Source organism: Hylobates moloch, unplaced genomic scaffold (genome assembly GCF_009828535.3).
Source record: "Hylobates moloch isolate HMO894 unplaced genomic scaffold, HMol_V3 SCAFFOLD_18, whole genome shotgun sequence".
NCBI classification, from domain to species: Eukaryota; Metazoa; Chordata; class Mammalia; order Primates; family Hylobatidae; genus Hylobates; species Hylobates moloch.
Window position 1 is genome coordinate 60,813,249 of NW_026652293.1, and position 27,236 is coordinate 60,840,484.

Sequence of the window (27,236 nt, forward strand, 5' to 3'; positions counted from 1 at the left end):
GAGACAAAAAGCAAGATAGAATCAGAGAATGTGCAGAGAGAGGGGGGGGACAGGCCAGCTGGCCAGGATGGAGGGTCTGGAGGCACAGGGGGCTCCAGTTCAGGCCTCATCACTATGTGCTATGTTTGGATGCAAGTCTGTAGTCTCTCTGGACTGGTTTACCCACCACTGAGATGTGAGGCTGGGCGTTTGGGCTGGAATTCTGGGATTTTCTATTCCACGGCACTGCCTAGGACAGAGTAAGACCTTGGAGGCTGGAAGTGTGGAATTAGTGTCTATTTTCCCAATGTCACAATGGCTCCCCTTGAGTTTATGATGGTCTGAAAACTGTGCTATTTTCTGAGTCAAGATCTGACAGAACTAGGCTAGAAGAGGGGGCTCTTTGGAGACCAGAGCCCAGCTAAGCATCTGCCGTACTGCAGTGAAGGGTAACTGCTAACTCTGCTGCAAAACCCAGAATCTTGGCCCATTTGCTGTTGCTTATGACAGCATGCCTGAAACTGGGTAATTTATTAAAAAAACAAAATTTATTTCTTATAGTTTTGGAGGACTGGAAGTCCAAGACCAAGGGGGTGCATCTGGTGACGGCCTTCTTGCTGGTGGGGACTCTCTGCAGAGTCCTAAGGAAGTAGCAGGCATCCCATGGGGAGGGTGCTGAGCATGCTAGCTCAGGTCTCTCTTCCTCTTCTTATAAAGCCATCAGTCCCACTTCCATGATGACCCATTAATCCACTGACCCATGAATTGATTAATCCATTCACGAGGGCAGGACCCTCTGACTCAATCACCTCTCAAAGGCTCCACCTCTCAATACTGCCACATCAGGGATTACATTTCAATATGAGTTTGGAGGAGACAAATGTTCAAATCATAGCACCCAGCTTGAACTAGGAAAATGTAAGGCCCACCTTGGACAGGTGATAGACAGGAGCTCTCCACTGTGGTTTTCCAGACTGACCAGAGCCAGCTGAGCTCACACATGTCCTGACTGCAGAGAAGGCAGAGCTCATTTCCCAAAGGACGAGCAGGGACCTCTCATCCCAGGCTCTCTACCAGCTGCACTAGAGATTGAGCCATCCATGGCTGTAGCCACTAGCCATGCGTGGCTACCTAATGTAAGTTGAAATTCATTAAACTTAAAATTCAACACTAGGTTCCTCAGTTGCATTAGCCACACTGTCTAGAGAGAGTTTACACTGCAGCAGGGAGGAGGACTGAGTCCAGGGAGTTCAAGTTGGCTGGGGTTCACAAGGCAGAGTGCCAGAGAGGACTGACTGCATGGAGAGAGCTCCCAAGACTTTCAGAAGGGTTCCTCAGTGTATCCATCTGAGTGCTGGCCAGTGCACACATGTGATGAAACTACTACCTCAAAGAATTAGAGAAGCAATCTTCAGAGCTCACACAGTGCCAGCAACAGTTTGCCTTCCCAACAGCCAGAGTGGAAAAATCTAGTGATTCATAGGACGTCAGGTGGAATGATCAGAAGGGTATTGCCTCAGTACCGGGGAAAAATTATCCCTAGACTAAATGCTGCTTAGGTTCTGCCTAACAAAGCTTAAAAGCAAGCCTCAGAAGAATTAAACTGTTTTCAAGTAATTTTACCGCATTCCAGAATAAAGCTGAAAAAATATGTATAAGAATACAAAAGTATTCAGAAGCAAGTAAGGTAAAATTCACAATGTCTGGCATCTAATCAAAAATTACTAGGCATGTGAGTAAGAAGAAAAATGTGACTCATGAATGAGGAGGAAAATCAATCAAGCAATAGAAACAAACATGATGACACAGATGATAAAATTAATAGATAAGCACATCAAAAAATTGCTTCTAGTGCTTCCACATGTTCAAGAAGGCAGAGCAAAGATGGAGCATGTTATGTGTGGAGAAGGAGTAGATATTTAAAAGCACCAAATCAAACTTCCAAAGATGAAAAACTATGATATCTGAGCAGACACATGCACTGAATGGCATTGATGGCAGTTTAACACTGCAGAAGAAAAAATTAGTGAACTTGAAGACATAGCATAGAAAAAAGGACTGCAAACATGAAAAGAGAATCAGTGAGCTATGGGAAAACTTCAAGCAGCCCAACATAGATGTAAGTGGAGTCCCTGAAGACAGGACAGAGTTATCACAAGGAAGTGCCTTATGCATTTGTGGAGGCTGAGCACGTCCAAAATTCATAGGCCAGGAACTCAGGAAGACCATGTACAGGCTCAACCCATGGGCTTTCTGTCTCTATCCAGACAACCCAGGAAAAGGAGAGAGGACGGTGACTAATCTCAATAATTAGAAAGGTGACATCTCTACAGATTCTATAGATATTAAAAAATAAGCAGGAATAAACATCTACATGCCAATAAATTCAACTTCTATAAAATGAACAAATTCCTTGAAAGACATCAACTACCAAAGCTCGCACAAGAAATAAATAAACAAAATAGTTCTATAGCTATTTAAAGAACTGAATTTGTAGTTACAAGCCTTCCTACAAAGAAACTTAAAGGCCAGGTGGCTTCATTGGTGAATTCTACCAAATATTTAAGCAAGAAATAATAACAATTTCCACAAACTCTTCCAGAAAATTAAAGAGTTGGAAATACTCATGGGTATTTCGTGAGGCCAGAATTACCCTAATGCCCAAATAAGACAAAGACATTATAAGGAAAAAAAATTCTAGATCAGTACTTCTCAGGAACATAGATACAAAAGTTCTTAACAAAGTTTTAGCATATCCAATCCAACAATATATAAAGAGGATGATACACCATGAGCAAGTGGGATTTATCCCAGGAATGCAAGGTTAGTTTAATATTTGAATATAAATTAATGCAATTCACTATATTAATTGGCTAAATAAAAACATAATTGTCTCAATAGATGCAGAAAAATCATTTAATAAATTCCAATATTTACATAAAAACTCTCAGCAGATTAGAACTAGCTGTGAACTTCCTAAACCTGATAAGTGGCATCTATGAAAAACTTCAGCTCACATCACACTTAAATAAAACACTGCATGTTTCCTCCCTAAACATCAAGAACAACACAAGCACATCCACTCTCACCACTTTTATTTGACACTGTCCTGGAGTTTCTAGCCAGTGCAATAAGACAAGAAAAAGAAATGAAAGGCATCTAGAATTTAAAGGAAGAGGTAACCTGTCTTTATTCACAGGTAACACAATTGTTTATATGGAAAATGCCAACAAATCTACAAAAAAGAATAAATCTGCTGGAACTAACAAGTGAACTTAGGACAGTTGCAGGAAACAACACCAATATACTAAAAGTCAGCACTAGCAACAAAACATGGAAATGGAAAGAAGTAATACCACTTTAAATAGCTGATAGCTTCTGGACTAAGAGGAAGCTGCAGGTAGAGGGGGCAGGTGGAAGATTTAGGAGAGTATGGTGGTGGTTGCTGAGCCTGGTATGAGAACAGCCTGGAGATACAGGAATGAATGCTTTGCCAAAGCTTCTGGACCCACTGGGCTGGAGGACAACCAGCAAGGAACAGCAAGGAAGGAACCAGAAAGGAAGCTTCTGGACCCGTTGGGTTGGAGGACAACCTCAGCAACCCTCTGAGGAGGGAGAGAGAGAACCTCTCTGCAGAGACTGCAGGTTGTGACACAGAAGCTGATGGCCTCGATTTCCCTCCATGAAATGGGAGAGTAGGGTGCCGTTGACAGTCGGAAAGGGTGTGCAGGAGGTGGATGCTAGGGAGGAAGCCCACAAAGGGGCTGATGGCCTGGCCTTGTAAGAAACAAAACATCATGTCTCCTTGGAGCCATGTCTCCTGTGCCTCGCCAGGCACAGCGGGTCCCAGCTTCTTCAACCAGGGAAGATGGCAGTCAATGGATACCAATGGCTTTTTCTCTTCACCTGTTCCCCCACTCTCCTGTTCCCTAGAACCATGTTCCCACATAAACCACCTGAACTCAGTACTTGTATCAGGTTCTAAAAATCCCACCATGTCCCTGGAGCTCAGGATCTTCAAGGCCAAGGGGAGGCCCTAAAGATGAAGCTGGGGGTGAACTAGAGTGAAGGAGAGCATCTCCAGTGATAAGGGAGTCCCAGACCCATGATCCTGGGTGATGGGGGTGGACAGGAGGGGTGTGACTGTCAAGCTGCTCAGGCCCAGGCCCATGTGTGAACAGCAGCCCTGTGAATCTTGCTCTTGGCCTCTGAGCCTTGGCTCTGGCTTATGCTCCAAAGATGGTGACACTGCATCTCCTGTGGTCTCAGGGATCAGCTGGGTCATGCAGGCTTCAGCAGGGGTTCTGGTCACCACTATTCCCATGAGATAGGTCATACCCACAATGTAAAATCCCACTTGGGCTGCAGGACAGCCAAGAGCTGGGGAGGAGGCGCCGCTCATGCAACCCACATAGTTGCCCAGAACGAGCACTGCCTCTAGGGGAAGATTGGACCCAGTGCCGCCCTCCTCTGGCATCTCCACTTGGTGGCAGTATTGGCCCAGAAGCGGAACTCCAGCAAGCAGCCACCAACCTGTCCCTAAGAGCTGCTGTGGCAACAAAACTTAGCTCTTTCCACAGGAAAGTCTGGGGAGTCTAATGCCCTCATTTCACCGGGAAGTAACTTATGGCCTGGGAGCCAGGATTCTGGATAATTAATCTGCAGGATTCCAGAACTCCATGATACTGTGATTTTTTTTTTTTTTTTTTTGAGTCATGGTCTCTCTCTGTCACCCAAGCTGGAGTGCAGTGTCACAGTCATGGCTCACTGCAGCCTCGAACTTGTGGCCTCAACCAATCCTCTCACCTCAGCCTCCTGAATAGCTGGGACTACAGGTGCACCCCACCATACTCAGCTAATTTTTTTTTTTTTTTGAGACGGAGTATGGCTCTGTCGCCCAGGCTGGAGTGCAGTGGCGCAACCTCGGCTCACTGCAAGCTCCGCCTCCAGGGTTCACGCCATTCTCCTGCCTCAGCCTCTCCGAGTAGCTGGGACTACAGGTGCCCACCACCATGCCCGGCTAATTTTTTTGTATTTTTAGTAGAGACGGGGTTTCACCGTGGTCTTGATCTCCTGACCTCGTGATCTGCCCACCTCAGCCTCCCAAAGTGCTGGGATTACAAACGTGAGCCACCGCGCCCAGCCTCAGCTAATTTTTTATAGAGACGGAGTCTCACTATGTTGCCCAGGCTGGTCTCAAACTCCTGGGTTCAAGAGATCTGCTGGCCCCAGCCTCCCAAAGCACTAGAATTATAGGCATGAGCTACCTGTCTGGCGCATTGTGATTTTTTTTTATTCTCAAATTTGATTTTCTTATGGTTCTAAGACTCTCCATCTATGGGTTTATGCTTGGAGAATCATAAGATCCTAAGATCAGAGGGTTCTACTGACTCAGTTCCCCTGCATCCTATGATTCTGTGTTTGGATGGTTCCAGAATTTCATGGCCATTTCATGGGATCAACTAGGATTAACCACATGGCTAAAGGGAGAGGCTGATGGCCCTACTTCCATGGTTCCCAGATTCCATCTTCTCTTCCTCATAGAGAAGTCCACAATTCCCCACACATCACCAGGCCACCTGCAAGGAGAGCAGTTTCAAGAAGTCACCTTGCAATGAGAATGAGATCATCATGCCCTAAGGGAGAGAGGATGGCATGGAGCTGGGAGGTGGATGGCTGGGGTGTCAACTGAGAGAGACATGCCTGTTGGACCCCAGAGTTGACTTTCATGGCATCCAAGAGCTGCCTGTGAGAACACACACGGTTTGATTTGTGAAGGGATGTTCACACAACCATCATGCGTCAGCCTCCTCAAAGGTGGCATCTATGGCACAGCATGCGAAGGGCTTTGAGTCAACAGACATTCCTGGAAAGAAAGCGGTGTGGGGATGTAGAAGGATCCCTGGAGGCTGGGACCCGGAAATCAGGGTCTGCCCTGCGGGCCCATTGCTCCTTCCACTTTGCCTTGAGCCCAGTCTTTCTGTACAAGGAGGGGCTGACCTAAGGTTCCAGTTGTTTTCATCAGGTGGGATCTGGTGAAGGGTCAAAATGCAACTCTAAGGAGGGTAGTTGGAGGGGTGACACCCAAGGAGAGAGCGATGTCTCAAAACAGACTGAATTATTTCCCAAAGAGGTACCCCAAGCCCTGCAAATGCACTCTCTAGGGAGTCTGGCCACTGGGCCCCTTGCCCTCACCCCACAGGGCAGCTCAGAAAGGCAAGCTCACGAGGACCGGTTCGTGTCCACCCACCCCCTCATTGCCCACAAGGACTCCTGAGCATGCCCCCCATCCTGGCGTGATCTTCTGCCCTGGAGCCAGAAAAGGATGGCCTTCTGAGTTGGAGTCCTGCCGTCAGTCTTCCAGTCTTGGAGGGAAACATATACTCTACAAATGGTGAGCCTCAGAGAGAGCCCAGCCCTGCTGTGCTGCCTCCAGGAGGCTCAGGTGGCTGTGCCTCCTCATTCAGCCTCACTGAGCCTTTTCCACTTCCAGAACATGGTGAAATTAGCTTCCCTCTGACCAGACAGTGCTTGGTGGATTACCGGGCACACAGTGGGCATACAGTGGGCATGGTAGTCACTGTCATCACTCCGCTCCAGCAGCCTTCAAGAAATTATCTCATCTGACAACCCATGTTTACCATAAGGACCTTTTGGAGGCCAGGCACAGGGGCTCACCCCTGTAACCCCACAGTTTGGGAGGCCAAGGCAAGAGGATTGCTTGAGCCCAGGAGTTAGAAACTACAGTGAGCTATGATGGCACCACTGCACTCCAGCCTGGGTGACAGAGTGAGACCCTGTCTCAAACAAATAAACAAAAAAGAACCTTCCGGAGAACTGAAGGAAAGTGGAAATTTGATCAGAGATCTGGGCTGGAGAGGAGAAAAGGCTTTTAAAATAGAAATATAACGGCAAGCTCAGAAAAATAGATACAGGGCAATGGTAAGAAGCAGACAGGTAACCAGATTGGGCTGCTGGGAGATGCTCACCGAGACAAGCAGTGCAGTGGTGTGCCGCTGTGAGGGGAAAACAGGGATGGTGCCCCTGCCACCCTGGTTTGCGACTGGTGTGCACGGCAAGGGGGCAGAGCAACAACTTCTGCGGGCTGGACCTGCCCTGGGCGGGGGCCACGGGGAGGCCACGGACCCCGGTCTGAATAAATACACAGCAGGAACCCAGAGCTGCGGATATGTAGACCCCACACACAGCCTCCCACAGGGGGCAGGTGACCCACAGGAAGACAGACAGCCCTGAGCTCACAGCCGTACCTGCGAAGCCCTGCCAGGACATACCCACATCGGTAATGTCCATGGAGGCTCTCACGGTGATATTAACGTGGAGGAGGTAATTCCCACAGTGCCTGGGCTGAACAACTCCAACAAAGGTGGAGACAGGGCGGAGGGACAGAGACAAGGAATGTAGAGAGGGGCTGCAGACAGGAAGAGCAACTCACAACTGTGCAGGAGGGCTCATCGGCTGTGACAGGAAAACACACAGAGACTGATAGAAAGACAGGACGGCCATAGACAGGAGGTGGGAGGCAGACAGGTCTGTGGCCCAGAGACCCTGTCTCACCACAGCAGCTTTGGGGAAGCAGGTGGCCATGTCATTTTCCTTGTCTCTGTTCAGCTGACCTACGCATCTCAGGCCCAGCCCTGGCTGCTCTCTTTCCAGCTGCACTTCCCGAACTGTGTGCTAAGGCACCCTGGGACGCCACAGCAAATTCCCAGGGTGTTGCAGAATATCACATCTGTAATCCTAGCTCTTTGGGAGGCCAAAGTGGGAGGATCACTTGAGCCCAGGAGTTCAAGACCAACCTGGGCAACATAGTGAGGCCCTCATCCCTGCAAAAAAAAAAAATTTGTTTTAAAGAAAGTACAATTGAGTCTTGGACAACATGGGGGTTGGGGCACCAACGCCCTGCAAAGTCAAAAACTTGAGTATAACTTTTGACTCCCCGAAAACAAAACTACTAACAGCCTCCTGTTGACCAGAAGCCTTGCTGGTCCCACACACAGTCAGGACATATGCTACATGCTACATGTGTTATCCACTGTGTTCCTACAATAAACTCAGCTGGAGAAAGGAAACTCCTGCTCAGAAAACCTAGAAAAGAAGCCAGACTCACAGTTCACGAGGCAGCAGTGGGTCCTCATAAAGCTCTTCATCTTAGTGGTCTTCATACTGAGTGGCTGAGGAGGAAGACAGAAGTCTTGCTATGTCAGGGTGGCAGAGGCAGGAGATATCCATGTATAAGTGACCCACGCAGTGCAAACCTGTGTTGTTCAAGAGTCACCTGTCCTGCATGAACATCACCTTGTATGGCCTGAGAGCCAGGACCTTGAACAAGAAGTGAGAGTGTTGCTTCCAGAGGGCCAGTAACTGCAGTTACGTGAGGATGAAATAAAAATATGATTCATTTATTTTTAACTGATATTTTTTTCAAATAGCTACTAATCATTAAGTTGTTGGACCTAATTACTTAATAAACAAAACCCTTAGGTATTTATTTTAGCCTGAGGAGCTGGGGAAAGAATGACTATAAGTTGTTTTCTTGATTTATTTTATTTTATTTTATTTTATTTTATTTCGAGTCAGGGTCTCACTCTATCGCCCAGGTTAGAGTGCAGTGATGCAATCATAGCTCACTGCAGCCTTGAACTCCTCAACCCAGATGATCCTCCCATCTTGGCCTCCCAAAGTGCCAGGATCACAGGTGTGCACCACCACACCTGGCCAATTGAAAGTTTTGACCTCAAGAACCCACTGCTTATGGAGAAGGCATTCAAAGAGTGACCCCCACAAGGAGGGTCAGGGAAGCTTCTAGAAGGGACCAAGTTCCAGTGGAACTGAGTGTGGAGGGGCACTCCGTCTTCTGACCCTGGACCCCTACCTTGTCCTGCTGCTGTTCCTTCCAGGGTCCCTCAGCCAGAAAGCCCCCAGAGCCTTGAACTCTGTCTGCCCAAACCCCTTCCCTGTTTTCCCCCAACTTATTTTTGCTCAAATGAGAAAAAAAAGGAAGCAAAAGATGAACGGTTAGTGTCTGAAATCCTGGCTTGCCCCACCCATAACAGGGACTCACACCCGTTGTAGACAGGGAGCTCACTGCCTCACACAACAAACTGCCCATCAGAGATGCCCCTCCCACCTGGCTTACCCCACCCAAGCAGGTGTCTTACAGAGCTTCTGGGATGGGCGGCACCTCCTCTCGCCTGGGGGCCTATTCTGGAAGGAGGGAGCATGCTCCCTGGGCCCTTCAGCAGGCCAGAAATGATGTTCCCTCCAGCACCATCCATACATGGGGAGTTTTGTTTCATCAAACACATGGCTGGCTGCTCAGGGCTTAACTCCAGAGCCGCCCGGTTGTCAGGCCTTCTCACACGTGCCCTCTCTGAGGACCATGAGCCCTTTCCTGATGCTGGCTTGTAAAGGTCTCACCCACCTCCCCGTTCCACGTGTTGGAATGTGGGTCTGTGTCCTGGCCAACAAGGAGGTCTATGGAGACAGGGCCGGGTCTCAGTCACCTTTCAGCACCCACCCGGCATGCCCCCAGGAGCCTGCCCTATGCTTTGACCTCGGCCTACGCCATCCCAGTCCCCAGCGCAATGCTCAGGTGGGGACATAGACCTTGACAGACTGGTCAGGGACAGCTCCTTCTAGGCAACAGCAGAGGGCGCTTCCAGGGAGGCCCCCTCACCTTCCGCTGCACCTCAAGCAAGGGACAAGAGGTGCTGTAGGCAACATCACCCGAGCCTGGAAGACACTCAGGAGCAGCCCCTCAGGCCGCTGACATCCAGCTGGGGTCCCACCCTTGCTCCCCGGCTCTGCTCTCCACCCCACCCCAGCCCAGCCCCACTGACTTGGCTGCTCAGGAGCCGAGGCTCTTAGGAGGCTCACAGAGGGAACGAGGAGCCCCACGTGGTACAGGCAGGTACCGAGGAGCTAGTTCCAGAAGCCTCCACCCGCTCCTCCACTCAGCCTACCCTGGCTCCCTGGTATCCAGAGTCTTCAGAAACAGGAGCCCTCGCTTGAGAGCTGGGCCTGGGCAGGCTGAGCTCCTGCCTGGGGCCTCGGAGTCTGCTCCTCCCTTCATCTTCTGCAGCCTGGGAAGCGGCCGGCTCTCAGTGTGTCCACTACCCAGGTGGCATGGGCAGAGGACGGGGCCTGATGGGGGAGAAGAAAGGAGGAGGGGCTTGGGAAACCAAGGGGCAAGAGGGCAGGACTGAGCAGGCTGTGCTCACCTGCCCGCTTCAGTGAGGTCACGAGGCCCATCCTGTCGGTGGGCAGAGCTGGCATCCTCTGGGGGGCTCTAATCCCTGAGCCTCATTGCTGGGGAGGTGGGGGTAACAAGAGTCTGCGTGCCTCAGGCTGGGCTCAGGCGCCCACCCCACCTGCAGCCCAGGTTTCCCTCAGTACCATAACTGGGTGGGATTTTTGCTGCAAGGCAAAGTCCAGAGGAGCACAAACACGCTCCCTCCCCTCCCCCGCCCTGTCCCCACCGCCGCTTCATTCCAGAGCTCTTCCCTCCTTCCCTCTGAGGGTGGGGGCCCCGCAATGCCTGGGAGAAGCGGGTGGGCGGCCCGGCATGCGTAGCGGGAACTGGATTCCCAAGGTAGTGAGGAGCAAAGGGAACTTTTTTTCAAAGAGAATGGCTGTCACTCTGAATTCAGGACTCCTGACATAGTCACCAGGTGACCCCTAGGGCCGGTGTCCACAGGACCACAGGCTCCCTCTGCAAATGCAGAACCAAGTTGTGAGTGGGGCACACTGTGGGAAGCAGCTGCCTCCATCAGCCAGCCAGTGACACACCTGGGGACATCTCAGCCACCCCCTCCCTGAGAAGCTGCACAGAAGCGGCCACATGCCCATCCCTGCCTCTCCATGCACCTCCCTCCCGCAACTCTGCAGCCGCACAGGAGGCCTAGCCCACAGGCGGGGCAGTGCAGGATCCCCAGAGAACACACCACGGATGAGTCTGGAGTTGCTTGGAGCTCTCAGAAGCTCCCGGAGCTTCCTTCCTCAATTCCAACGCGGTAACCAAGATTCCTGCTGCGCTTAGGTCACAGTGTGACTGCAGGAGGACCAGCCGCGGTGGGAGAGTGCCTCTTAACCATCCCAGTTATCAGGTCCCCCGGGGGAGGCTGGGGACACTTTCCCTCTGCAAATTACAATCTCCCCAGGCGGCTCCCGGGGCTACACATGGATATGCAAATGACTGGAAGCTGGAGAGTTGACTGGTCACTCGGTGACCTTGGGCAAGTCACTTTCCCTCTCAGGTCTTCCCCCTCTCCATCAGCAAACTCCTATAGCTTAACTAAACAGTCAGAAATCCCTCTGGCAGAACAGGCCGCATAGCTCTGGGCAGACCTGGAGGTTGGTGGTCCCAGAACCTGGGGGCAGCACTGCGCTTCCCCACCGTCCCATCGCGTCAGGGGCTTCCACTGTTCTCTTCCCTGGTGGAGTGATGGGGGGAAAAATGGAGGGGTCAATACCTGCGCCACAGAGAGTTCCATTCGTCCCCAACTGTGACCCACAGGCGCGTGGCTGCACCTTGGAGGTCCACCTGGCCGCTGTCCCCATTGCAGGCTGCACCCATCCCGGACCCTTTCTATCCTCCGAAGGCGCGGACAGCCCTGGTCTCAGAGGAAGGAGTCCGGCCGCAGGCAGACCGGGCCAAAGGACGTGCACCCGACAACCGTCCGCTCCCGCCCCAAACCCCCGCCCCGAGAAGGTTGATGGATGAAGGGGAGCCCTAGCTCAGCCACCTCGGGGGCAAGAGACGGAGCTCGCCATAGACCAGGAGCGAGAGGGGGACTGTGGGTCCCACCGTGAGCGCAGGGCGCGCGGGGCTGGAAACCCAGGACGCGGCCCGGGAGTTCCAGGAGGGCGCCTGCGGATCGCGCAGCCCCGGGCCGGCCGTCTGCCCATCTGGCGCACCCCAGCGCCCCGCGCACACCTGGGCGCCCGCACAGCAGCACGTCCGGCACAGGAGGGGCAAACCCCCCCCTCGGCTCCAGGCCCCCCCCCCCTGCCTCCCCTCCGCCCCCCGGCGGGCCCCCCGGCCTGCCCCCCCCCCCCCCCCCCGGCCCGGCCCACCCGGCCCCGGCCCACCTGCCCGCGCACACCCGCGCACCCGCGGCCGCAGGAGGGCCCAGCGACGCCGCCAAGCCAGCTCCCAGGGCCCGGCCCGCCCCGGCGCTCACGCTCTCGGGGCGGACTCCCGGCCCTCCGCGCCCTCTCGCGCGGCGATGGCCCCGCTCGGATACTTCTTACTCCTCTGCAGCCTGAAGCAGGCTCTGGGCAGCTACCCGATCTGGTGGTGAGTGAGCCTTCTCGCGTTCGCCCCTGCCCCTGTGCGCCGCGCCCGCAGCAGACGGCCCCCTCGGGCAGGGACCCCGCGGTGGCCGGAGCCCGCGCCCTTCTGCTCCAGCCCCGCGTGCGGGCCGCGGGCGGTTGGTTTTCCTTGACGGCCACTTTGGACCTGTTCAGGCAGCTGGGACGCGTGGGTGGCGGAGCTTCCGGAGACATTGATTCCCGACCGGGGAAGTAGGGGAGGTTGCGGAGGTCCTAGCTGCCCCTAGCGTCGGACAGGGCGAGCAGTGGGCTGGGGAGAGGCTGAAAGAAGGTCGGCACGCACGGTGACCGAGGGGACAGGCAGCTCGAGGCCAGGGGACAGGCGAGGGAAGAGGGCCAGCGAGAGAGAATTCGCCTGAGACTTTCCTCAAAAACCGTATCTTACACACAAACACACACACACGTTTTAAAACAAAGTAGGTGAGACAAGACTGAACAGCTCGGAGCAGCGTGGTTACGTAAAGAAAGCTGGGACCCGGCGGGGAGTGGCGCAGAGCCGGCGGCGGGGCGCACTGGGGGCCGGCCCTGGGCCCCGCGCGCCTCCCCGCCGCAGTCCGGGCGCGGGGGTTTCCAGGGGGCCTCTCTGAGAGCCCTCCGCCTGGGTCCGCCTGGCAAGGAGGGGCTGCTGTAGAGAGAGGTAAGGGTGAGTTAAGCACGGGGTGTGAGGGGCTCCAGGACCCTCAATCAGGAAGCGCTGTGCTGCGCCCTCCAAGCCAGAAAAGGCGCGTTCCGTGAGACCCTCCCCAGCCTGGCGATGGAAGTGCAGATAAACCAAAGGAAGGGTCCCAAAGGTCTCTCTCAGGCCTCCCACCTCCACCGCACATATCCTGTGGGAGGGGGAACGGGGTCCACACTTTCGCCAGGGCTTGTGATCCTTCAGAGCCCTCACCAAGCAAGGATCACCCCAGTTCCGAATAAGGGCTCTCTCAGATGTCCAAGATTGAGGAACACAAGTGGGAGGAATGTGGGCGCGCAGGGCCGGGCGCAGCGCTGGTAGGACCCGCAGTTGGAGAGAAGCCTCCCCACAAGCATGCACACTCCCCCCCATCCTTCTCCGACGGCAGCCTGGAATTATAATAATTACGCCGAGGGGAAGGGGGGAGACCCAGCGAGCCGAGGTACATCTAATCCGATAATAATTTTTCTCTTCGAGATGGTTCAGGAGCGGGGGCTCCCGCGGTAGGGGCGCCGGGCCAGGAGCAGCGGGGCGGGGAAGGGGCAGCCCTAGGCAGCTGAAGGGCCTGGAAGAGGCTGCGAGGCCGCGGGGACGCGCTTCCGGGACCCCCGCGCGCCCCTACTTCCGCGTGCCGCATTTCCCGTGCGGCACCTGCGGCGCCTAATGGCCCACCTGAGGGTCAGTCTCGGGGCTCGCCTTGGGGCGCGGGGTTACTGACGCGCGTCTAGACGGCCGCAGGGAACCAGGGGCAGCGCGTCCGTCCGAGAGAGCCCCGAGGGCTGCTGGCTTACGCACCAGGCTTCTAATTAGAACCCGCCGCAGCGTTCCTGAGCGCAAAAGGAAGCGCCTTCGCCCCCGCGCCCTTCCCATAAATGTCGCCAGCCTCCTGGCAACCCCGCGCCCTAGGATCTTTGTCTTGTCGGCCCTGAGGGCTCCTAGCCTCGGTCCCCATCCAACTCATACGCATGTATACCTCCTTTTCACCTGGGCCCCCTGTGTTCTACCCTGAATGGACCCTGAGACACCCTCGGGGACAGTCAGGCATTCCGCAGGGGAGCCAGGAGGAGCAGAGAAGTGAAGTCCCTGTACCCTCCGCACCCTCCTATCAAGAGTCCAGGACAGCCCTTTGGCCACACAGGGAAGCGGGGCATAGAACCCCACCTGACACTGACCCGGGTGGGTGGTGAGGACCCCTCCCCCATCCCCACCCCCACTTTGTTCTCAGTAGGGTTCTCACACTTGGGGATTCTCTGCTTCCTGAGAAGCAGCCTCCTCTTGGGGGAGGCTGGCTCCCTGGGGACAAGTCTGCCCCCTTCTTGATCCCCTCTCTGCCCCCAGGCAGGCTGCTGGGACTGGAGCAAGGACAAGCCTTCCCCCAGGTGTGAGCAGCACACCGGCAGCATAGGTAAGAAGACTTACAGAAGGACACAGCGTTGCAGGACCCCTGCTGCTGGACCCCTGCTGCTGGCATCCTACAGTTTAATAGCCGAGGAAGATTCTCTCTCTTTCTCTGGTCTTCTACCCAGTAGAGCATCTCCTCCTTTCTCCTGCCTCCCCGCATCCACCCCAGATTAAGCATCACCAGGGGAGGAGGGGACCTTGGCCCCTGCCAGGTGGGCTCCTGGTGAGCCCCAGTGGAGCAGAGCAGGCTGGGATGGGGGGCCTCTCTGTCACTCCTCACCTGCGCCCCCAGCCCCTCCCTAACATGAAGCCGCTGGCCTCTTAATTCTCCTCCCTCCACTATCACGGCACATGAAAGTGAAAGTGAAGGGGAATCTCCTCACCTGGAGAAACAAACCAGGAAACAGCCCAAATCAGGGTAATTAGGCTTTTGAAGTTGGCAGAGGGAGAGGCAAAGGTGTCCCTGTGGCCAGCAGCCCTGTGAGAGTGTGAAAGGCCACCTGCCTCCCCAGGGCCGGGTGGCCCAGAGGTGTCTTATACCCACGCAGCAGATGCCAGTGGTCCCAAGGCCGAGCAGGTCTGAAATGCAGAGAGATGGGCCTAGCCTGACACTGAATGGCCCAGAGCTGTACAGACGCCCAGGGGCATCCATTCTGAGCTCATCCGGTGACAGAGAGGAGCCAGGCAGGAGACCAGACCAAGGCATATGCACCTGACCACCTGCGTCCCATGAGGCCACAGACGGCAGGAACCTAGTGGCCCCCGCCTCCCTGCACGCCCCTTCTAAGCTGAGTTCTCAGGAACAAGAATTCTTGGAAGAGCCCACATGGACAGAGGACAGGGCAGCTGCGCTCCAAGGAGACCATGGCTCCATCTGAGAACAATCCCCAGGCATACCCGCACTCCAGGGCACTCTGACCACCTCTCCCTTCTTCTTCCCATATCTGGGTTAATGGAATCTTGTCATCTCCCCAGGGACCCCACCAGGACCCTAGAGGTGGGCCTGTGCCTCCCGCCACTGCCTCCCCAGGGTCCAAGCCCACTTCGGGGCTCGCAACTGGATTTTGTTCATCTTTCATGTCCCTCTGCTGCCTTTACCAGACTGGGCTGTGGCACTCCCGCCATGGCCACCTCCCGCTTCCGTTCTCAGTCCTGGCCCTCCCCTGGGACCCACACCCTCCCAGCCACCTGGAGTTGCTGCCAGGCCTGGCCATACCCACCGCCGCTGCCTGGCAGAGCACAGCAAGCTCCGCCCTTCACCCAGCCCTGCTCTCCCTCTCAGGCCGTTCCTTCTGTCCGGCCGTCACCAGCTCCTGCTGGACTATGGGATCCCAAGCACAGAGACCTGGCTGCCTGCAGATGGCCATCCCAGTTGTCCCGGGGAAGTGCGGTGTGGGCTGTGTCCAGCCTTTTCCCTGCCCCTGGCCTGCTCCACAGCCTCGCTCATGCTCCCTCCAGGGTCTCCCTCACATCCCTCTGGGCCTCGAGCTTGTCACTATGACAGAAACACATCATAACCTCCATTTTTATAGGGCATCTCACACAGCCCTCAACAGAACATGTAGGTCCTTTCAGGCCCCCACTCTCCTACACACTCATGGGTGCAAACAACCTCTTGGGCACAAGATCTCAGGCCCTCCTCCCAGCCCTTCATGGGCTGGAGGGCCGGCACCCCTGGAGGCCCTGCTCAGCCAGTTTCTGCACTGCACCACCGCCAGGCACCTCGCCCCTGTGTCCTCAGTCCTGGTGGGCCTCATTGCGGTGGGGACACAGCCTGACTGGAAGACGGGTCGGGTGAAGAGGCAGCTTAGAGAGGCAGGAGCCAGGGGTGCGGGAGGGAAGGAGCTCGGCTGGAATGACAGGTCAGGCACACATGTGTGGTGTGTGGGCAGGTGGCTGCAGCATGGGTGTTTTGGGGACTGAGAGGGGCCAGTCGGGCAGGGCAGGGACATAGCCCAGGGTACCCAGAAGCTCAGATGGGAAGGGCCTTGTGATAGGAGGGATGGTTGCCACTCCCAGAGTCGCCCTGCCTCCACATTAGCCTGCCACTGGCGCACTCCCTCCACAGGCCTGGCCTCACCCTAGCCCCTTCTTCCTTCTCCCTTTGCCTATAGCTGTCTGTGTCTCTCTGTCTGTTTCTCTCTTCCCTGTCTCTGTCCCTCCATATCTCCATACTTTTGTCTCTCAGTCTCTCCCTGTCTTTCTCTCTCTCTTCCCTGTATCTGTCTCTGCCCATCTCTGTCTCTCTCTGTGTCTGTCTCTCTCTTTCACTCTTTGTCCTTCTGTCTCTCTCTGCCTGTTTCTGTCACTCTATCTCTTTTCATCTCTGTCTCTCTGTCTTTTGCAGTCTCTGCCTCTCGTCTCTGCCTCTGGTGCTGAGGACAGCAGTCACTAGCAAATAAAACTCGTGAAACGAGCTGAGTGGAGCCACCAGGCCAGCCCTCCCAGAGCTGTGGGCTCTCAGGGCCCTGGGGGTGGCATTGCTCCTCAGAGCTGCCCACACACAAACCCCTCCTGAGGGTGATGGTCAGGAGTGGCCACACGTCAAGTGTCTGCAACCAGACATTGGCCCTGCATGACTGCCAGGATCCATAGCCACCTCAGGGACCCATAGCACCCTTCCAGAGTGCAAAGCTCCTCCTGCCTGGTGCTCGCACCTCAGGCACTGGCCAGCTTGGGCCCTTGAGGCCAGCTGCCCCTCTGACTCACGGGGCTTGTTCTAACGATGTTTGCTTCACATAAGCCTCCTGGAATCCTTTGTAGCAGGGAGAGCAGGATGAGTAGATACAGTCATAGCAGCCCAGTCTTAGGGGTGGTGACCGCCCAGTGGCCACTTCTTCCACTGGGTCCCTTGTGCACATCACCGTACCATGAGGAGGGAAGCTCTGGTGTCCAGCAGCCCTCCCAAGACACAGGCAACAGGGCTCGCGCCATCTCTATCCAGGGACCCCGTTGGGGCTTCTCAACATGGGGCCTACCGTGCAGAGCCCAAATGTGAATGCTTGGCCACCTGCCATGAAGAAATCAGAACAGAAATGGGAATTTAAAAAGGATTTGGTGACATTGTAGCGGTTTGACAGTGCTGCAACCATTTCTGTGGATTTTGTAATAATGGAAATTTAAAAACAAACCAACCACGTCCCTCTGTTGAGACTCTAGTCTGAGAAAGCCAGCCTGAAGCCACACCTGGAGCGATGGGGGTCAGGGGGCTCTCTCAATGTGGACCACTGCCTGTAGCCCTCATCCATTGGATTTTTGACCCAAACGTGAGACTTCTAACTTGCCCCCTTTAAGAGTAGTTGAAGGGCTGGGTTGCTGTTTCTCTTCAGAAGACCCGCTTCATGTCTCTGAAGGCTATTGGTTGGGGAAGAAGGATTAGACTCTGTGTGGCTCAAGGGGCAGGGGCTGGGGCAGAGGTTGCAGGTGCCAAGGAGGCTGGTTCTGGCTCCCAAAGGGAAAAAGCTCCCTAGGGATGAGAGCCTGTGCCCCAAGTGGTATCTGGGAGGTGCTGAGCTGCACCTACCGAGGCTGAAGAAAAGGAATGTCATTCACAAAGGAGACTTGTACAGCCCCACAGACAGACAGGGTCTCACTCTGTCACCCAGGATGGAGTGCAGTGATGTGATCTTGGCTCACTGCAGCCTCGACCCTCATGGGCTCAAGCGATCCTCCCATCTCAGCCTCCTGAGTAGCTGGGACCACAGGCGCGCACCACCACTCCCAGCTAATTTTTGTATTTTTTGTAGAGATGGGTTTCACCATGTGGCCCAGGCTGGTCTCGACCTCCTGGGCTCCAGCAATCCTCCCCCATCTTGGCCTTGTGAGTAGCTGGGATTATAGGCTTGTGCCACTACGCCTGGCTAGTGTTTTTTATTTTTTGTTGAGATGGGGTCTTGCTCCGTGGCCCAGGCTGTGCACTTTAATGTTGGACAATCCCCCACCCCACCCCTCACTGGTTATAGCCCTGAGGCTCGTGAGGGGCACATGGCCGCTTCCTTGGCCTCCCTACTGGCCTCCCCAGGTGACACCCTGGAGGTGTCTCTCACGTTGCTGCTTCCACATTCCTTCCCTAGCAAAACGTGCCGCTGCCGCCCAGGGAAACTGGCAAGTGCGTGGCCGCGGGCACAGGAGCCGCTGTGCCTGCTGGGACTCGTTCAAAGTATGTGTCAGTAATCCCAGCTGGGCCGGCGGGCAGGAGGAGGTGCGGGTTGGGAGAGCTCCAGGCAGGGCCGGGCAGCCTGGACTGGGAAGGGGTGCCGACACCCAGGAGGGACCTGGGTGCCTTAAGTCCTGGGGACCCTGGCCGGCTCACAAGGTGCTTGAGCTGCCAAGAGTGGTCTTCCAGGCAGCTGCAGTTCCACCACTGGGTGTGAGGAGAAACCAGGGCCTCGGGGGTCTCCCGGGCAGATGGGCACCCTCGGGCAGTCTCAGCCTGGGCGAGATGGGAGGTCGTCCACCAACAGGGAATCACTTCGAGCCTCAGGTCTGAGAAAGGAAGCCTTATCCCCATCCATGGAGTGGCCCTGATCTTAAGAAGACAGATTTGGAACAGGATGTTTGCTCCAGAGGCCCCACAGAGCGGAAGCCCACCTGCCCAAGCAGGACCCTCCATGGCAGAGACACCCACCTGCCCTGGTCCTCCACACCTGCCTGCATTGCAGCTGTGCTGGAGCCAGAGGGGTCCCAGGAGGTGACCAGCTGGACTCAGGGCACAAATTGCATCCTGGAGGGGCGGCCCTGGCAGACCTGCGAGTGGGGTGCGCTGGGTCCCTCTCAGGCCAGGAGAAGGCTGAGATGACATCCAGCAGGGCAGCAGGGCCTGAGAGCAGTGTCCCCATTCCATGCACTGCTCCCCCCCTCTCTCAGAGCTTCAGGTAGGAGAGGGATCCATTACCCCATTTGACAGATGGGGAAACTGAGGCCCAGGAGGGGAAAGAGAGAAAGAGCAAACAAGCGAGTAACAGGGCCCAAGTTAGAGCCCATGCCCACCTTCCAGACCTGTCCACACACCTGCGTGGAGCGTTACTGTGAGGTCTCCACGCCCCCAGCAAACATGCAAGCACAGAGCCGTGCCCTTGGTACATGGGTGCTCTGAGTTTGCTAAATTTTACTGCTAAAAGACACCAGGCCTGGACTTGAGAAACCTAAGAGCCTGCCAGCCTCAGAAGGACTTGCACGGGAACAGTGGAGGCTGGATACGATGGCCACTCAGGATCTCCACAGCTGTGTGGCTGTGAGAAGGCCCCCACGCTTTGCCCTGAGCCTCCATCCACAGGGATTAGGTAGCACCTCCAGTGCCACCACATAAGACGGGAAATTGCACATGGGACCAAACCAAGCTGGGGAGGCCAGCGTGGCCCGGACTGGGCTGGCCTACCGCCTGCCTTGTGGTCCTGGGCCAGCCTCCTTCCTCCCCTGCATGTCACAGCCAGCGTCTCTGCCGTACCCCTGGCGAGCTGCCCGGCCTTTCAACAGAAGTGAGGGAGTGGGGAAGAAAAACCATTAGTGCTTGTGGGCTGCAGGCATGGCTGCTGTGACTTTGGCCACAGGCGGGAGCCATGGGTCTAGGTACTGGGGCCATTTTACAAAACTACATTTGTGTGTGTTCTGAGTGAATATGACAGCCTCCCCTTCAAAACAAACTATTATTAGGAAAAAAAAAAAAAAAAGAACCTAAGAGCATTAGTGAAAATCTGGAAGGAAAGACAAGTCTGTGATCTTATCAACTTTTTCAATTTTTTGTTTTTCTAAGGATAGAAACAGTTTGTGTTCTGTTTTTGAAAACTCACTAAGCATCATCTCCATTTCTGGGGCCTTCTGGATGATCACACGATGGTTCCACTAGGCTTTGTGGTGCTGGAGTGCTGCGATCTGCTAGCCCAGCCCTGCCGTTCCCTCCAGAGCTGGGATTCCAGGGAAAGGGGACAGAGCAAGAGAGGTTGGAGATATTGGAAGAGCAGGGGCACATTCCCTTGGGACACGAATTTTGCACGGCCAGAGGGATATCTGGTGTCCCATCCAGTTGGGCAGTTAGAATTCCAGCCACTCAGCTGTGTGGCAGCTGGACGTGGGAAACACGGACTCTTCCTGGGACACTGTGGTGTTGGCAGTGAGAGGGGAGAGGGAATGAATTCCTCATCCGGTGAATCACAGGCTTGGGGTGCAGGGCATGGGGGCAGGGAGGGCAGGCTGGCCTCAGCCTCTCCCCGGGGACTGGGCCCAGCCTTCCTGCCCCTGCTGTTCCCACCGCCCTGAGGCAGGGCCCAGACCTCACTGTGATCCAGATCGATGGCATCCAGGAAGTGAGTAGGGAGTGACGGATGACAAGATCACCACCCCCACCTCCCGCCCCGCCCCCGCCGCCCAAGTGCTTACCTGTGGTTCCTTGTGTGAGTGACCCTCAGCAAGGACCCTTCGTCCCTGACCAGACACTTGTTTGCATGCCTACAAAGCGTGGGAGAGGTCGAAGGGGAGATTGGAGAATTCATCAGAAGCCCCAGAAGCCCAAGTGGGAGCTCCTGGCCCTGACTGCTGGCTGGGGCCACGCTTGTCTTAGGGCACCAGGCAGGACAGTGGCCACTCGTGGCTGCTCCGCTCGAGGCCATGAGCAGGCAGGAGCCACGAACTGACAGCCAGTGCTCAGGGTCTGTCTGTGCCCATCACCTTCCAGGCACCTGATGTTGCCCCTTTCTGTCTCCCACACTTGCTTTAAGCGTCTGCTACTACCTTTCTCTTTTGGAGACCCTACTGACTAGAGGGTGGGGGTAGGTCCCTGACCCCCCAGGGTGATTATCAGCAAGGCTGACTCCCCAGAGACTCGGCCCAAGGGAGCCCCCAAGGACCCTCAGAGTCCTCATGAAGACAGACACAGGCCACGGAGCAAGTTTAGACTCAAGGAAGCCATAGAAATTTCCCCGTCAGCCTTAGAATGTCCAAACTAGAGGCAGCCTGGGTGAACCCAGCACACGTTCCCCGTGGCACTCATGCTCCTGAGGCTACCCTGGGAGGACCCTGCTCTAAACCACAGCCCCCCAGTTCAGCTGGGGAAACTGAGGTTCCAACAGTCCCAAAGCTGCAGGTGCAACTGTTAGGGCCACCACTCATGTCCCCCTGGGTGGCCTCCTGGGGTGGAAAGGGGGCTTCACTGGGGACAGGAAGCCCTATGATGTCTTGGGTCATCAGCTGCAAGGAGGCTGTCCAGGGTCTGTGTGACTTGCGCCATTTATCTCTGACTCATTTATAAATGTCATTTTGCAGGGACTGGGGTTTCATACATGTACTCGTCCATTCTGCATTGCTATAAAGGAATGCCTGAGACTGGAAAGAAAAAAGATTTAATTGGCTTAGGGTTCTGCAGGCTGTACAAGCATGGCACCGGCATCTGCTTCTGCTGAGGCCTCAGGGAGCTTCCACTCATGGTGGAAGGCAAAGTAGGGGTATGTGTGTCACACGCAGGAGAGGGAGCAGGGGAGGGTGCCAGGCTCCTTCTAGCAACCAGCTCCTGCATGAACTCATAAAGGGAGAACTCCCTCATTACCACAGGGAGGGCACCATGCCATTCACGAGTGATCTGCCTCTGAGACCTAAATGAGTAGGGCCTACTAGGCCCCACCTCCAACACTGGGGGTCGCATTTCAACATGAGATTTGGAGGGGACACACATCCAAACTACATCAACACATTTGAAGGGCATTGTAGGATCTTAGAAAGCAGTGGCCCCTGGAGGCCAACATGCGGGAAGCCCTGTTCTGCTGTATTAGCTGGTGGCCATGGCAAAGCTCCATTCCCTGAGTCTTGGCTTCCTGCTCTGGGAGGTCCCAGTGCCACCTATCCAGGTCATGTGGGTTTCAGGGAGCCACATAACTGGAGCCTGTGGGGAGGTCACCAGTGAGCCCTGCCCAGCAGGTGGAGGCCAGGTAAGGGGCTGGGTGCTGGTAGTAACAGGAGCGATGCTGGGTAGTGGAAGGGAGAAACAACCAGCTTCAGCAAGGCTCCCTTTCAGAGACAAGAGTGCTGGAAAAGTGGAGAGGCCGCAGGAGGAGGGAAGAGGAGGGACTAGCTCTCTAAAGACCACAGTGGCGGGCGCGGTGGCTCACACCTGTAATCTCAGCATTTTGGAAGGCCGAGGCGGGAGGATGGCTTGAGTCCAGGAGTTCAAGACCAGCCTGGGCAACATAGAAAGACCCCATCTCTACAAAAAATACAAAAGTTAGCCAGGCATCATGGCACAGGCCTGTGGTTCCAACTACTTGGGAGGCTGAGGCTAAGATGGGAGGATCCCTTGAGCCCTGGAGGTCAAGGCTGCAGTGAGCCCTCAGCCTGGAAGATAGAGCAAGACTTCATCTCTAAAAAAGTAAATTAATAAAATTTTACAAATAATAAAGGCCATGGCGATGGGCTGGCAGAGACAGCGGTGGCTCGGGTCCCTGGAGCTTGCATAGCAAGATGCCGGAGGTGGCACCCTGGCCCTCAGATCCTTCTCCTTCTCTGGGTCTGAGAAGCTTAGGTATTGGAACTCAGAGGTGGTCAGGAAATGCCAGCATGAGCAGGAAAGTGAGAGGGAGTATCTGCTGGCTCCCAGTGCTGCAAGACCCTATCTCTACAAAAAATACAAAGCAAGAGAACAGCACTGGGGCTTTGCCATTGGCTAACGCAGACTGACCTCCCCAGTTTGGGCATGAACGCCCTTTTTACGTTCCAAGGTGGGATCCGGGAGTCCAGGTTGCATTGTATTTGATGCATCCTGAGAACTTGTGCCGAGAACAGGACCCTGGGGACACTCGATTTCAAAGATTGGGTTCTCATTCACTCTCCATTTGCAGAGCCCCTCCCCCACTCACTGCGGCCAATACTCCCTGGCGAGACCCTGAGACAGGCCTGTCTGTCCCTTGTCCCAGGCAAGCCTGGCCCACAGGGTGTGGGAGGAGGAAGTTACAGGTCATGGTTTCCCAAGCACTGATGGATTCCGGGCATCTGCATTCTCCTTGGATTAGAAATTTGGATCCTAGGAGCTTTGGGGGGCTGGTGTGGGGATAGTGCCTGTGCAATGTAGATTTTTTTTTTGAGACAGGGTCTCACTCTGTCACCCAGTCTGGTGTAATCAGAGCTCACTGTGGTCTTGTCCTCCTGGGCTCAAGTGATCCTCCCACCTCAGCCTCCCAAGCAGCGGGGACTACAGGCATGTGCCACCACACCCAGCTAACCTTTGTATTTTTGTAGAGATGGGGTCTTGCTCTGTTGTCCAGATTGGTCTTGAACTCCTGGCCTCAAGCAATCCACCTGCCTCAGCCTTCCAAAGTGCTGAGATTATAGGCATGAGCCACCATGCCCAGCCTTATATTTGATTTTCTTTTTAATGACCCAACTGATCCTTCAAGGCCCAGCCAAAGTCTGGCAGCCCAGTGAGCCTCCTGGGCCCTCCTCTGCACTGCTCCCTGGCCCCACAGGAGCTCCCCACTGTCTGCCAGCTTTCCACCCTCCTCAGGCAGGGTCTGTGTGGCCCAGGTCTTCTGGTGGCCTGGTGCTGTCAGAAGGAGAAATCTCTCAGCAAGCAACTCAATGAACTGGAGGGGACCTCTGGTCCACAGGAGGCAGGACAAGCGCATCCTGACCCCAAATCCACAAGGGCCTGTCAAGGGAGGGGTCCTGTCAGGGCTGTTAGAGGCCAGGGATGCTGGAGCCACCTCTGGCCTGGCAGCTGGCCACCTACACCCTGGCCATACTCAGGAAGGTGGTGGGCCAGGGCCCACCCAGGAGGAGGTTGAGAGGGGCACAGAGCTGGCTGACTCAGCACCCTGAGAATGGAGGCTTCAGACTTAGGAGTCCCCCTCTCTGCTTTCCCTAGAGACTAGGGACAAGGCCACCCCTCCCAGCCCCGAGCCTGCGAGCCGAGGTGGTCCCGGCTCCATGCTGGTCATAGCGTTCTGGGGGTGGGCAGAGTGACAGCCCCCAGAATGAATCCAGCATCTAGCCTTGGAAAAGAGATGCGCCTTGGAAATGGCCACATCCCCCAGGCCAGTCCCTGTTTTGTAAGCAGTGAGCTCTAAGTGGATTCCTTTGTTTCTCCTCGTTCTAAGTCTCCAAGTAAAAAAAGGACATTCAACTACTCAAGCTTTTCCTTCTTTCAGACACCTCTTGCTCACTTCCCTGGCTGTAAGCCAGGCTGGCCCTGGAGCTTAGGTACCCGGCCCTTCTTAGACACACTCCCAGGCCTCAGCCATGACACTCAAATGTTTGTCCCCTACAACATTCCATTAGGGAAATTTTCAAACATCTGGAAAAGATGCAGCCTTTGGACATCAAAGCCTTGTGTGTCCACAGCTCATACGGAAGTCAGCCTGCTTTATCTCACACCCACCACCCTCTCCATTCTCTATCTATCCGGCTTATCTTTTTATGCTTACGTCAGTCTGCTCTGTCCCAAACACTGTAGCAGGCACGTCCTGAACCAGTGCTGGATGTTTTGCAAGTAACATCCCACATGGAGTCACACCATAGAATGGGTGAAGGGGAAGCATCTGGGTTCATGGAATGGAGGCACCTCACCTGGGGCAACCACCTCACCTTGGCTTAAAAATGGAAGCCCCTTGCCTGGGCGCGGTGGCTCATGCCTATAATCCCAGCACTTTGGGAGGCCAAGGCAGGTAGATCACCTGAGGTCAGTTTGAGACCAGCCTGGCCAACATGGCAAAACCCCATCTACTAAAAATACAAAAATTAGCCAGGCGTGGTGGTGCACACCTGTAACCTCAGCTACTCGGGAGGGTGAGGCAGGAGAATCGCTTGAGCCAAGAAGGGGAGGTTGCAGTGAGCCGAGATCACACCACTGCACTCCAGCCTAGGCAACAGAGCGAGACTCCATCTCAAAACAAACAAAAAAAGGAAGTCCCTGCAGTCCTGGGCGAAGCAGACAGTTGGTCTCCCAGACTCACCCATGGGCACCCCCAGGCCCCTCTGTTGGGGTTCCTGGGTGCTCTGAGGTGCATGGTTTGAAAACCACGAGTCCAGCCCCTATGGTCACTTCCCTGGCCTGGTTCAACCCACCTTCTCCTGTCCAGAGGCCTCTCACCCACAGTCCAGGTCAGAGACAGCTGACCTTGGCCACCACCACTCGGCCCTGGGCAGTGGCAGGGCAGACCATACCCCAGGGACCCCGGATGGTCATCCAGTGGCCGGGACTCAAAGGAAGAGAGAGGATGGGGGAGGAGACATGGAAGAAGACTGCCCTACAGCAGGGACACCAACCCAGCCTGCATCAGGGCTGGCCTCCCTGGGAGTGCTGGGATCTACAAAACGGTGGAGGGGGTGTGCAGGGACACCTGGGGCAGGGTACCTGCATATAGTGAATGAATAAAGGAGTGAACGAGGGAGCTGACTGTGCAAGGACAGACCGCAGGGGTGCATGCTTGGGTGGTGGCCTGGGGATGCCCATGGGGTCTGGCACAAGGTTATGCACTCAAATGAGGGACAGACAGGAGGGAGGGTGACTAGGGAGAGGGAGGCCAGATCTCCAGGGGGTAGACATATTGGGGACCCTGAACGCTGGGAGTCCTGTCCGGAAGCCAGACTGGTTGGATCCAGTGGACACATCGACAGGTGGTCATAAGCATGAGAAACTCTCTCCCTCCACCCACCTCCACCAGTGCCCAAAAGGACCTGGTGATTTCTTTAAATTGAAGTGTATTTTGTACAGCAAAATGGAAGACCCTGAGTGCATGGCTCAATTCGTTCTGACGTGAAGCACTCACGTAACCAACATCCCAGTCAAACACAGAGCACTTCGGCCAGGCTGGCCCGGCAGAGCTTCCCTGATGACAGGCACATTCCCTATCTAACTATCCCATTCAGGGTAGCCACGGGCCACACGTGAAGCATGGCTGGTGCCACCGAAGGGCTGAGTTTTGCATTTCTTGTATTTTAATTAATTTTAAACTTAATTACATTAATTTAAACGGCACAGGTGTCAAATGCCTTTTGCCAAAAGCAGAGCACAGCCTGGGAGCTGTTGGGACCTGGAAAACAAGGAGTGAGGTTGCCACGGTGCTGACCTCTCTCGCGGATGAGTGTTGCCTGGTCTTGAGCTCAGACTGGGGGATGCGGAGGGCCCCAGGAGCATCTCACAGTTGAGCCCCTCCTCCCCACGTGCTCACGGGAGCCCATGCCTTCGGGTTTCTGAGCAGCGTGGCACCCTAGAGGCAGCCTTCATTTGTTTATTCACTGTCCTATTGACGGATGCTTGGGTGGCGTCCAAGTTCCTGCTCTCAGGCTCAAAGGCCTGGGAAGATTCCTGAACACGTCCCATTGTGGACACGTGTTTACATCTAGGGGTACACAGCCAAAAGCGGGCCTGCGGGCTGGCGGGATGGGTCTGAGTTCCACAGTGATTTCTGCGCTGGGTCACGCCTACATCCCGGAAGCCAGGCCTCCTCCTCCAATCCTAAAGCCAAGGGCATCCCTCCTCTGGGCAGCCCCCGCCTGACCCAGTCCCCAGCCTGAGTTCTCCGGTTCTAGCCCTGAGTTCCCCACTGGGCTCCAGGGTCAACCTGGTGTGAACGGGGCACATGCAGTTGTGCTGAGCAGGAATGTGGGGCTGCATCATTTCCTGTTACAGATCTGGACAATTTGAATTCTGAACTGAGTTTTGGGGATAGGGCAGGTCAGGGTCCTGGCCTCATAAAATCAGACTTCCAGATAAAACATACAGAAAAACACATAGATGATATCAAAACATCTAGAAAAAATTAAATAGCCAGCATTGAGTATTTATTCTGCACACAACATTGTGTTAAGCCCTTCATGTATAACATACAGGCTTAAGAGCTGGGCA

At 55.1% G+C, this 27,236-nt stretch overlaps 1 protein-coding gene across 1 annotated transcript in view; it reads left to right on the forward strand.

The window, feature by feature from the left end:
• The first annotated feature begins 12,096 nt into the window (after positions 1 to 12,096).
• The window catches only part of WNT3A (Wnt family member 3A), a 54,250-nt gene continuing 39,110 nt past the window's right edge, over positions 12,097 to 27,236 (forward strand). Inside the window, exon 1 of the mRNA XM_032137703.2 lies at positions 12,097 to 12,298. Within this exon, the coding sequence (XP_031993594.1) occupies positions 12,228 to 12,298 (71 nt within the window). The 5' untranslated portion in view covers positions 12,097 to 12,227. The remainder of the gene's footprint in view (positions 12,299 to 27,236) is intronic.